This window comes from Coloeus monedula (assembly GCF_965178545.1).
Source record: "Coloeus monedula genome assembly, chromosome: 4".
NCBI lineage: Eukaryota > Metazoa > Chordata > Aves > Passeriformes > Corvidae > Coloeus > Coloeus monedula.
This window is the reverse complement of record NC_138784.1, coordinates 6708172-6720784: the sequence shown is the minus strand read 5'-3', so window position 1 is coordinate 6720784 and position 12613 is coordinate 6708172. Positions and strand designations below refer to the sequence as shown.

The window sequence follows — 12613 nt, the reverse complement described above, 5'->3', positions numbered from 1 at the left end:
AAGTACCTAAATTTAGGTTTACAAACAAGACAACCTGCCAGCCTGGGAAAAACTCAACAGCTACTGCTGCTTGCAAGCATTCTCAGGCACACATGCTGAGTGCTATATTCAATTTTATTTACTTACTTTTAACATCTTTGCAGCCAAAGATCAAAAAGGCAAGTTCAGTTTCACTAACAAACACAAGTTCTGGGTGGTTGCATTTTGGTTCTTCTCCCTTCCTCCCCCAACACTTAGGTGTGTAACAAATATAAAACAAGTATCATTAAGAACATGCTCTTCATCTTTATTTTTCTGATAAAATTGTGACAGTGACTAAAGCCTATAGTCTTTCACCCATCCTTGAGCTAAGGACCTTTGCCAAAAATTGAATTAATTTAGTTAAAAACAGTCATTCTCAAAAAAATATAAGTGATTTGTCTGGTAGAAGTCTCAATCTGTACTGCCAACTCTGCATTGAGTGGAGTACAATAAATTCTTCCCAATTTGACCCTAAATAAATAGCAACTCCCATGTAGCAACGGTAGAACAAAATCAAAGCCAGGATGAAACAGCTGCTGCCCAGGGCTGGCACTGTGCAAAATAGTGCACCTCTACCCCAACACCTGGACAGCTGAAGGGACAAGCAGTTAAAAAGCTGCTCTCAACTGCCATCTCATCCTGGCTTTCATTGTGCAAAGCTTGTGTTCTGTACTTAACTGAGTAGAAAATACATTTATTTCAGAAGTAAACTTATGGGGGAGAAAAAAAAAGGCATAAGGCCTTATATTTGCAACCCACATTCCAGGTACTAAGAGCTCTGAGCACCCTGTGCCCTAAAACTGTTCTCTGTTCATCTGAGCCAGCTCAACAGAGAGTAGCTGGTACCTGTGTCAGTATTTTGGCAAGATAAACCCAAAATCTTTACAGAGAATTGCATTTATCCCTCATTTCTGGGAATCCTGAGAAAACAGTTTTCTAAGATGTATTACTTGGTATCTTTCAAAATGGGAATGGGGGTATTGTTCAATCAAAATAATCTTCTATATCAATATCTGGATTTAGAAGATCTTCACCATAGGCTGAAAGATCCATTTGATTTAAAATTAAGTTTTCAAAGGTTTCTTCCAAGTCCGTTTCACCAATCAGCACAGCTCCCATCATTCGGCCATTCTGCATCACCACTTTCACATACTCGTGTCCCTTGGTACATCTCAGCATCAGCTCATGGTCTGAGCCCAAGCCCTGGGCATTGTACTTTCCCAAAACCACCACCTAACAGAAGGAAAGGGGAAAAGAAAAAGCTCTCATAAGAGCATTGCAGTGGCTTTTAGCATTTCTGTTGCTAACACTTCTAGGCCTCAAAAGTGATGCAGACAGGGAAATACTTGTCTCTAGGGTCCCTCCCCCACCACTGGCTTGCAAACACACAGCGGACTCAAAAATCTTCCCCTTGAAATACCATACGCATTAGAACAAAAGGAGAAAATCTAAGATGGGATTAATTATATAAAGAAATGTGTTTTGTCAATATTAAAGCATCTGCTCAGTCTCAGCAAGTGAAGATAAGCAAGCAGTGTATGTTACTCAGTGGTTTACAACACTCAGACTGTACTGACCTTGTAATTGAAAAATTTTGTAATGTGAGCAAATAGTTCAAAGCTGAAATCCATATCAATAGATTCCCCTAAAGCATCTGCTGCCATGCACTTCGCTGCATACCATCCCATCTGCCGAGCTTGGGTCCACAGCCTCATCTGAAGGAGATTGGAAAGATTTAAGTCACAAGACCGTCACTGTGCCACAACCACACTCACTGCTCTCCTCAGTGCAGACTTTGTGGTTTTAATACTCAGAAGGGCTGGCCAGCTCAGTTTCCAGCCACCTCCATAAAACTCTGTCTTCAACACACTGAGGATTAGCCACTTGCTTAACCCTTCACTCCTTGGTGTGTGCACTGATGTGTGATTCCCTGTGGATCACACGCAGCTGAGGATGTACCTGGTGCCACACAGGGCTCGGCTCCCACGCCGCCGTGCAGATATCTCCAGCTGCGTACACATCTGGCAGCGACGTGTGCATGTGCTTGTCTACCTTCAGTCCTCCATCTTCACCCACAGCAAACTGAAGGGTTTGCACACATCAGCAATAAAACAAGTCATCAACTCATTCAACTTCCTCTGCCTTAAGCAATCATCTGTTACGTTATTATTTAACATGAGACCATCCTGAGTGGCAAGACCTCCATGGAAAGTACAAAGCATTATTGTTATTATTATTTCTAGACCACAGCACAGGTTTTTAAAGGACTGTTACTGATACCTAGGTCGGGAAGTAACAGGGCTTGCCAAATTCCAAATCACACTGTGAGTTACAGGGACACCCAGTCTTAAGAGATCACTTTGTATTTTTGCCAAGCAAGAAAATACCATTGCAGAAACTTAATTCCTGATCTAAGCTTATAGCATAGGCCTGGAAATATCTCATGGCTCAACATCAGATCTATGTTTTCATCATTTGCTTTAACCAGAGCACAGACTTTTACTTCCTAATCAGATGGCACCACTAAATCCCAAACACCCTAACATCCTGGTTTTGTCTGGGATAATTTTTTAGTAGTAGCTTGTATGGGGCTATTTGTTGGATTTGTGATGAAAACAATATTAATAACCCAGGTGTTAATAACCCAGGGATGTTTTAGTTGTTGCTGAGCAGACACTGAACACAGAAACAGAGTGATCTTGAGGCCTGGAAATTCATGCTGCATTTAAGAACTCCGGGATCCCCGTCCGTGTTTGGGTGCTGACTCAGGGTGACTTCCCTCAATAAACACAAGCACCCTGACAGCTCAGTGTCCCACATGAAAAATACTGGAAATAGTTGCTTCCTTTCCAGGAGCAAATGTCATGATTTAAAAGGTAAGAATATGGTACAGCATTAACACGAAAATTATTCTACATTTTTGCCACATTAGCAAATTATACAGATGCTCTTCTCTCTTTGCACAGGCTTAATTTAACACTTTATACTGCATATATATGGTGTATATACACCTGGGGAACAACATCGTAAACCAAGACCACAAATCAAATACATTTGTATCACATTGGATGTCTCAGTATCAACACAACCTGCCTTATTTTGAGTTGCTGCACAGTATTTACTCTTTAGCAATCCATGTTTCATGTCGAAACAGAAACATAAACCAGCTGAAAAAGTTTTTTTCACCTTACTTGAAAAGCTCCAAAAGAAATCAGTATACTTACGTTATTGCCATCAAGAAACAGCTCAACATTAGGCACAACTCCAGTTGCACTGACAATGAAATTGCATCCATAAATTTTTCCATTAGTTAATTCCACGTATACAGGCCACAACACTGAAAAAGGGGAAAATTTTGCCCTTAGAATGTAACCAACAAATTATTTTATTAATTATGTCTTATGATAAGATATAAAAGAAAAAACCCACAAAACCTTTGAAGTAACTGAATAGGTAAAGAAAGATTAAAATTTTAAAAGAAAAAGGAAAAAATTATCAGAGGTTACCTATAACATTCCTTACCATTGCTCAGAACTAGAGAAAAAAAATTATTTTGGATGTCCAACTCCTACTAATAACTTTTTTCAGAATTTTCCTCAATTAAAGTCCTCATTTGTAGGGGGAAAATACTGTATCCTGAGGGGTGTTCTCTCAAGTAGCAATTGCCAAATACTCTTTTGCGTAGAAATTTACAGATGCACAGGAAGTGCCTCAAAAGCAAAAAGAACGTCACAGAATTGACTTATGCTGAAAGTAACTGATTACTAAAATAGTATTTTAAATATTCATTTTAATTAGGTGGAAATTATAGGCATAATTAAAATGAAAAAGGGGTATTTTCCTCTACTTTGAAGGTTTACTTCAGTTTTGATATAAAATGTTGGTGGTTTTTTTCTCCTGTTTTAATTTCACTATTAAAATATTATTTTAATGGATTGTGTTAAGGATGGAATATTCTGCATACAGGATTTTGGTTACTTTGTGGAAAAAAGGGTCTGACCCGTAAGATTTTGTAATTTAATTGTAGCCCATAAATTTATTACTGTAAACTGCTAGACCTCAATTTATAGAGATAAAAGATTTATTTTTCAAATCTGTATTTGCTTTAAAACAGCAAACAAGATCAAACATGCTTCAGCACAGATTTATCTTCAACATCTTATGGGCACTGGCACTCACCCTCATCTGGTTCTACATCTTTTTCTCCTTTAGGAAAAGTCAAGGAAGTCTGCTGCAGCTGGATAAATTCTTGCTGTAAGTGTATTTTCTTTACTTCACACAGTATTTCAATATGTACTTTATGAGAAAACTAAAGAAAGATTGACAAAATTATAATGATTAGCAATCACAAGATTGTCAATAGCAAGTATTATCTTCACCTAAATTGACATTACTAAACTGGAAAACCCCCCAGCATATATTCCAGCCCACTAACTGAATTTCCACACTTTTTCCTCTTTTGGCACAGATCTAGCCATAGCCAATGGCAATTTACCTGCTTTTTCAGCATGTATCTGATGTTCTTGAAAGTCTGTAACAATTAGATTTTTCTGGCATGCCAGAAAATGTATTCAAGTTCCCCTGAGCTTACAGGAAGCGAGTTCAAAACTTAACAGAATAAAGTAAACTATCTTTTCTGTCTTTCAGGATTGCAAATCCTTTGTTTTTCTATCATGAATGAAATTCTGATAACAATAAGTTTTTGTTCTAAAGACTGTAAAAAGAAAAAATATTCTGTACATCAACCCACATTTCAACCATATTCCGAGCTCAAACGAGAAGCTGGAAAGTTACCTGTTTCTCTAAATTATTTTGTGAATTTGGGCCTTGTTTTATTCTCCACAACACAAATACAGTTCCACCACCTTCAACAGACAAATCACCACTGATTAAGCTGCAAAATATCCTAACCATCCTTTAGCTGGTCTACAACTGATCAGCCCTGCATTTTTTAAATGTGAAACAGATGCAAACATCTAACAGCTAAGGAATTCATTAATGAAAAAAAAAACTATATGTGAGGATTTCTGCTTTATTGCAAACAGGAAACTCTACACAATGCTCATACCCACAACATTTAAACAAATATGAAAGCAAGGTTACACCCATACCTCTTTAGTCCCTTTAAGGTGTAAGCCCTCGTGCCAGTCAGGGCCTAAGGCACTGCCCAGCTTGTCACATGCTGCTGTAGGACTTCCTTTTTCCTCGATTCCTTAAGGAAAGAGATGGAGTATATCAGATTTAGTGTGCATACTTCCTTGTCCACAAAATTCAGAACAAGGATTCTCAATTAATAGAAGAATACCATCTGGCTGCCAAAGGGGAAGATGGAAGTGTAATATCCTTCTTCTTCCTGCCTGATGTCTAGAACCATGCTCTTCTTTTTGTGATGATTTTGGTCCTACATATGTTTGTGTGATGTTTGTTCATGCAGTCCTAGTTAACTGTTGTTTCTGAGACTGCAGTTTCACTCCATCTGTAATAATGTTCTGTGAGGTTTCATCTGCTCCTCCCGTATCTTACTACGTGACAGCTCCTTCCTATATAATGGTGAGATAGTTCACTTCAAAACATTATAGAAAATAGAACAAGTTCTTCAGCAGGGGGAATACAGGGAATATAAATTTGGCACAAAGGTAAGCACTTTTTTACAGTTTGCAAGTAACTGTAAAAAAAGTAATTACATTCCGTCTACAGAAATTCAGGATGGGTTTTCATGTTGCTTTTTCACTCTCAGTTTTTGGAAGAATGAAATGTCATTTAAGATAACAGTAAGCCTTATTCCAAGCTGCTAAACTGACTGATTTTCAGACTATCTTTAATACAAAATGCTGCTGCTGCAGTGTCAGAAAACTAAACCCCCCATACCTTCCACTGTGTACTTGGTTCTTTTACACTCGATTGGAGTCTCTCGGCTTTCAGCAGTGAGCTTTGGAATGAGAAATTCAGCTGCTCCTGCATCAAAGAAAGTGTTCCCAATGGCTTTGTCTTTGATAGCCCAGATTACTTCACAGCCTTGAATTTCATACCTGTGGACATTTAAACAATGGATAAAGTGACAGACTGCCTGAAAAGGATCTGACTGTTAGCAACATAAGCAGAAGTGTGTCAAATTTCCTTACAGAAGCCAGAACTAGGGGATCCAAGACTTTCCAACCTATCAAATCCACTTCTAAATATTTACATAAAGAACCCATTAAAAAATATCTCTTCGAATTGACAAGTCATACTCTCACCAACACAACCTCGACTGAACTGGGGCAGGGAGCAGCGGGGTGGGGGGGGGTGCAGATCAAATTTGTAATAGTAATAATTAGTATTTCCTGCTCCCCATAATGACAAAGAAGTGCATTTCTGCTGGACTCCCACTGCTAAAACCAGGCATTTGGCTCTTGTTTACACTATGTGGAACATGAACTGTATATTCTTGACATCTCTGTGTCAAAGCTTCTTCTGGAGCTTTCCTAATTTTATGTGTCAGTAAGAACCACTACATTGCAAAAAAAAAAAAAAAAAAAAAAGCACAACTGTAATCAGTTTTGCTACTAAATGCTTTAAGAGATACAATTTTGTAAGTCAACCTTCTCCCAAACTCATGTACACTAGATTTAGCATTGCATCGTTAAAGATTTTATTTGAATATGTATTTTTTGTTTACTTACACTAATTCAAGGGCAATCCCACCATTTCCTACCACCACTATTCTCTCAGCTTGAGCTAAATTCTTCTGAAAAGCCTGCATTAAGAAAGGAAAAATGTCAGTTAGAACTTAGAGCATGTTCCCTCACACCGGTTAACTATATCCTTTTCAGTATTTTCTTGCTCTTGTTTTGATTTTCTCAGACTATTGATACACATACAGTTAGGCTGAGATCTGTAACAGAAGCTGCTGTAACAAACAATTTCAGTTTCACTTCAGATTATTTGAAAATGTTAACTCCTTTTTTTATCCTAGAGGTCCAACTTCATTTGATGAATGGCAGTTCCCTGTTAAGGAGAAGCAGTGCTCCCCCTGCCTCCTCTGATTCTGAAGACCTATAGCAGTGAAACTTCACCTTTGGCTTCCAAGCTTCATTTTTAGTCCATTAAGTCATTTCTCAGGTGAAAATTTTTCCACAACTTTGACTATAACTAACTCTTTTCTATACTAAGAGGAGAAGCTACAGTAGAACTAAAAGGAAATAAAAGGTCATTCCTTCAGTAGCTTTCCACTGTAAGAAGCAGCCCACTATACCATGTACCACACACACCTTCCCAGGGAAGTTTCTACTGGTGCCTACTTCCTGTTTATATTTTCCAATTGGATTCTGCCTGGAGGGTGAAAGAATATAATTTATTCCATATTATCATGTTAGAAATATTGTCTATGAGCTATCTATAAAATTAACAAATGTAGTGGCTAATTAATTTACTTACTGGCATTTTAAGGCTGTTTTTCTTCTAGTGAAAATGTTCCTATTTAAGAATATATAATAACAAACATTATTTTCTGCTTCTCCATTTCATTCCACAATAATTTTGGTATTTTGCACCAGAAGCAGGAATATATGACACGTTTTTAAGTCCAAAACACATTTACCTGTGCACTGTCAGTATCCCGGATTCCTAATACATATGGGTTCCCTTCAACAATTAATTTCGGTTTGGCTCCAGCACACAGGCAAAGTTTTTCATATATGTATTCTTTCCCATCCTCAGTGCAAATTTTCTGTTAACAATGAAGAGAAAAATCAATTCATCTAAGAGAATTCATCTAAATCAAGACATCTAAGAGAACATCAGAATATTCTTCCTTAATGTCATAGTAATTTGCAGAGATTAAAAGCTGTAAGGGGCTTCTTAAGGAACAAGCCTTCATACCCTCACTGACTGTGTGTCCTTTATTCCCATCACACTCACCACAAGTATGTCACCAATAAAATGGGAGGTGTACACAGCACACTCCAAGCAAGATCCAGTTTACCACTTGGTGGCACTTTGTACTCACTGGCTGTGCCAGAAGAGAGCTGTGTTTTCTATGTGACAAATGTCCCTCTGGCCCCAGTAACAGAACTATGCACTAGTGTACGTTAGCAATTGAGAATCTCCCTCAAAACATTTCAACAGCAGTAACTCTGTGTTAACCAGGCACAGGATAGGACACAGTTTAGAAAGACTGCAGATCTGTTCTTTGCTGAAGAAAAAGTGGAGGCACTAAACAAGCTACATCATTCTGAGAAAGAAGACCTTAAATTTTAACGTTTTATGACATTATTTGTTGTTCTACAAACTAGAAGCTGCATAGTTTAAAGTGATTTTGGGCAAAAGATCCTCCAAATCCACATGCATTAATTATTTGTGTCCACCAAGACCTAAACTAAAACACTATCCTAGTAATGATGTAAGAAAACCACTGGATTCAGAATGTTAGCAGAATCTACCCAAAATTACATCTCCAAAACTTAAAAGTGAGCAAAGTGAGTTTTGGATGTGCTGAAGTGAAGAATAACATGTTGACACAGAGCTAACACGGGTGTGTACATGCTATCCATTGCTTGTACTTGCAACATATTTCCTGCTAAATAGAAGGAAGAAAATGTGGAAATGTTGGTTCTTTCAAGATTTTGTCCCCTGTATATATTTCTACTTGAGAAACAGTGTTAAGCAGTAAGTGAAATTAGAATCAGGAAGTATTTTCTTGTAATTTTGGTAACTTATCAGTTCAATAACCAGAATGTTCTTGAACAAAATTTCTCACCCAAAAACATTCAACTACTTCTTAAATTATTTTTTATATACATAAAAAAGAAAACATTATCTTACATGTTCATCACTTTTCAACTGCTTTACTCCAGACTGTATAACTCTAATATTGGGATATCGTTTTTCTAATAAGGAACTTGGTTGCTCTTCGACATCAAATTCCTCAAGTGTTTTGGAGACCTGTAAGAGAATGAGAGATATTTAAAAGTATGGATCATTTATCCCTATCTTCTTCCACAGCTTTTGACAGAAGGTGCTCATTTCCAGTAAAAAACTCACAACATAAAGCCCATATTGTCTGAAGATCTGTTATCATGTAACTGATAAAAGTTCCTTTTTTAATACAGAATCTTTCCATGCCTGTTCCTGGTTAAAGAGTCAAAGCACTACAGAGAATTTTAACCCTAAAGATAGAGATTAAGCAAAAATGGAGAACCCTGACAGTTGCTCTAACTGCTATGATGTTTTATTCCATAAATAAGTCTATTATCAGAGTTGTTAACAGTGCTTTTTAACTTATCTGACATAGTGTTAAAATCCTGCTTTTCTCTTAGTTGTAACTTTGATAAAATAACTCATCCAGAGCCACTGTCTGATATTTCAGAGACCTGGGGGGGGGGGGGGGGGAGGGAAATGGGCAACACCAAACAGAAAACAAACAAAAAAAAAATAAAAACCCCAAAGAGGCAAACCAGAACCTGAAAAACATTCAAATAAGTTATGACAATTTGGGTTTTTTTCCAAAAGAGAGTGGCTGCATGGAAACCTCCAGGCCTGCTACTTTATTGAATATCCAGAGTTTGGAACACATCTAAGGAACCAGAAGCCACATCATGCTTGCAATTCAGAGAGAAATGAAGATGCTCATGTCCAAAACATAAATGCTGCTGCCTTCAAATAATGCTTAGCTATTCCCTTATTCTTCAGATATGTAAAGTTTTGCTGATGTGAATGACAGAGTTTACATCTCTGCACTGTGCAAATGTCTTTACTGGACACTCGTGGCACTGCTGCCAGCACTTTCAGAAAGCATTCTTTAGTTGGGTGCTACTCCAACAATCTCACAGAGAGCTCTAAGACTCAGCTTAATGACCCCACTAGCCACAAACCTGAATTCATGCATGGATTTGATTCTCTTTTTCAAACTAGCAGGAAAGATGTCACTGAATCAGCAGCTGCTGGAGTAGATAAAGCTCAAAGCAATTTCCCAGAAGGCTGTCCCTTCTTTCACTACTTGTCAGAAGGCTGTTTCAGCCTCAAATTCAAACGTGAGCAAGACCATGATACCATTTCAGTGCCTAAAAGAGGGCACTCACTAATAAAGCAGTGAAATTCCAAACACACTTCAACCATGTAAGTACCTAGTTTAACCTTTCGCTGAATGGTGTTAATATATTCACTAATTACTAATAATGGATCATTATAAAATAGCTCATCAGTCTTACTAACACCACTATAAAACAGATCATCAGTCCTACTAACACCACTGCAGTCACACTAATAGGAAAACAAGCACAATGTCATGAGCATTTTCACCACGGGGTTCTAAATTATCTGCACATAAAAACTTAGAAGATGTCTTGCTGTAAGAAAAATTAAGTGTCTCTTACCTGCTTGAAATTAGTTACAGCTTTTATAACTGGGGAAGCTGTTATTAAAAAAATGTCTTCTGATGGGAATTCTGCAGCCAGCTTGTAAGGAAACAGAAACTATGGTGAGAGCCATCATCAGAGTTTAACACAATAAAACTACTGGTGAAAAGTAGCATGTCTTAATACATTACTTTGATTTTGCAAAATCTTATTGAATAAACACTACTTCAGGGTAACAGAAGGATAATGACTGAAGAGAATGTGGAGACATTTATTTCATTCACATATAAATATACCTTCATTCATACATAAATATACCTTCAAGAACTGCAGCCATAGTGTAAAGGACTACTTTATTGTAACAATATTCCAAAGACCGTCTGATAGACTATGATCATGTGATTTCTGGAAACACCCAGTTGCTGGATACACATTTTTTTACTGCATAGCAGTGACTAATTGGTTACAGGTTTCATTTTCACAGAGGAAATGCTGATTTTTACTGGATATTTTAAACCCTACATAGTAAACTGATAAATAGATTATCATCTTCAGGGTGCTGTTAAGCAATTCAAGACTTTTAAAGCCCCAAGCCAAAGGGAAGAATTTCCATTTTAAATGCACCTTGCTCAGCAAGGTGACAGGTACACCAAGGCAAGTGGTGCTGTTGTAGGGAAAGGATGCCATCCAGAGAGACCCTGACATCACCAGAGAACACATGCATCCAAGACACAGCCTTCATCCTGCTCTGCAGTTCTAACAGATAAAATACTCCTCACCAGACTAATATCCACATGATTTCATTCTGCAGGTACAAAATTATCTCCAGTTACTGTTACTTTAAAAACATCAAAAACCTTGAAACCAAGAAACAAGTTAATTTATTTTTAGAACTTGGACTCTCAGAGAGCTGGATGAGGTATACAGCTCTAAAACATGGATCCTATAAAAACTGAGCAGTATTAATAAAAGGAAGCACATCACAGCAGCCTTCAGCTCAGCTGCAGCACAGTCCTTTATGGCTATGAGGAGTAATTCCTGCAGGAATACTGAAGTCCCTGACCTCTGGACCAGGGCACAGAGTGCCGGCTTTCTGCAGTTATGAAGTTGTAACTCTCCTTTTATGAAATGTCCGTAAATTGCTTCAAAATAACCTTAGAGGTTTGAACCTCTTGAGACGTATTTCTACACAGATAAATATCATTATATTACAGTATTGCTGTCCTAAAGCTGCCTTTGGTTTGTTTTCCCAAGCGAGACAGATGATTTTTAAGAAGTGGGGATTAGGGGGGTGCAGGACAGCGTATGGAACTACAGTATACATGCGAATATTTACGCATTTACTGTGTAGATCTGCTTCTATGACCGTGCACAGGATGCCCCTGAGAGCGTTTATGCCTCTAAGCAAGCGCGGGCACCGGGCCGGTCCCGCCAGCCGCGCAGCCCGGTTCCACCGGCTCACGGCCGGTCCAGGCGGCTGCACAGGGCCGCCAAGGGCCCTGACAGACTAAGGCTCCGCCGTGGGGTCGGGGAGCCTCCCGGATCCCGGGGGACAATTCCCGGCTGGCGCCGAGCGGGCTCCGCACGCCCGCGCGGGAGAAGGCGGGAGGAGCGGAGGGAGAGCACCGTGCGCACGCGCGCGGCCCCGGCCCCTTTTACCTTCTCGGCGCAGGTGACCCCCGCGATGCCACCGCCCACCACCGCGAACCGGCCCCGCGCCGCGCCGCCGCCGGCCCCCGACATCGCCCCGCCCGCCCCGGGCACAGCCACCGCGGCGACCTCCCCCGGCCGCCCCCTCGCTGCTGCGCGGCCGCGGCGGCTCCACCTACGGCGAGCAGTAGCACCAAAACTTCCTCTCCTCCCGCGGGCCGAGGTGGGCATGAGTCGTCCCGTGCGCACCCGCCCCGAAAGGGTTCTTCCCGCCCATTTGGTATTTATGTAACGTGTGTGTAATATCTGCTGTACATCTCTGTACAAAAAACCGGGATCAAACCCCAGCTTTTGCACCAATTCCGGGATCGAGCCGTAATCCAGTCCTAGGTTCCCCCATTCCGTATTCCTGGGAAATCCAGTCCAGGTTTTCCCCGATGCCATACCCGATCCAGGCAAACTTTATAGCAATGACCACTGTAATCCGCCTCGATTCTATTTTTTCTTCATATTTTTCCGTATTAGTCAACTTCATATTTGATATGAACAGCAGCAAGGTTTTCTCAGCTTATTGAGTAAGACTGAGTGGGATTTAGTGAAATTCCTGT

General features: G+C 39.5%; 1 protein-coding gene across 1 annotated transcript; it reads right to left on the bottom strand.

Moving 5' to 3' along the window:
- Window positions 1-108: 108 nt before the first annotated feature.
- PYROXD1 (pyridine nucleotide-disulphide oxidoreductase domain 1) lies at window positions 109-12125 on the bottom strand. The gene is made up of 12 exons (XM_082280802.1): window positions 12015-12125; window positions 10374-10454; window positions 8824-8943; window positions 7601-7729; window positions 6684-6757; window positions 5890-6050; window positions 5133-5233; window positions 4201-4330; window positions 3246-3358; window positions 1981-2103; window positions 1599-1736; window positions 109-1254 (listed from the first exon to the last, which is right to left on the bottom strand). Exons 1-12 carry the CDS (start codon window positions 12096-12098, stop codon window positions 1006-1008), a joined length of 1503 nt encoding a protein of 500 aa, XP_082136928.1. The 5' UTR covers window positions 12099-12125; the 3' UTR covers window positions 109-1005.
- Between the last annotated feature and the right edge of the window lie 488 nt (window positions 12126-12613).

What these genes read in the sequence shown, in the direction of transcription:
- PYROXD1 (XM_082280802.1), bottom strand. Translation starts at nt 12,098, where the DNA reads ATGTCGGGGGCCGGCGGCGGCGCGGCGCGGGGCCGGTTCGCGGTGGTG. An exon ending in AGTTGAAAAGTGATGAACAT is followed by an intron (nt 7,730 to 8,823) that starts GTAAGATAATGT and finishes CATTGTTAACAG; the next exon opens with AAAATTTGCACTGAGGATGG. An exon ending in GGGATTGCCCTTGAATTAGT is followed by an intron (nt 6,051 to 6,683) that starts GTAAGTAAACAA and finishes AAATGTCCACAG; the next exon opens with GTATGAAATTCAAGGCTGTG.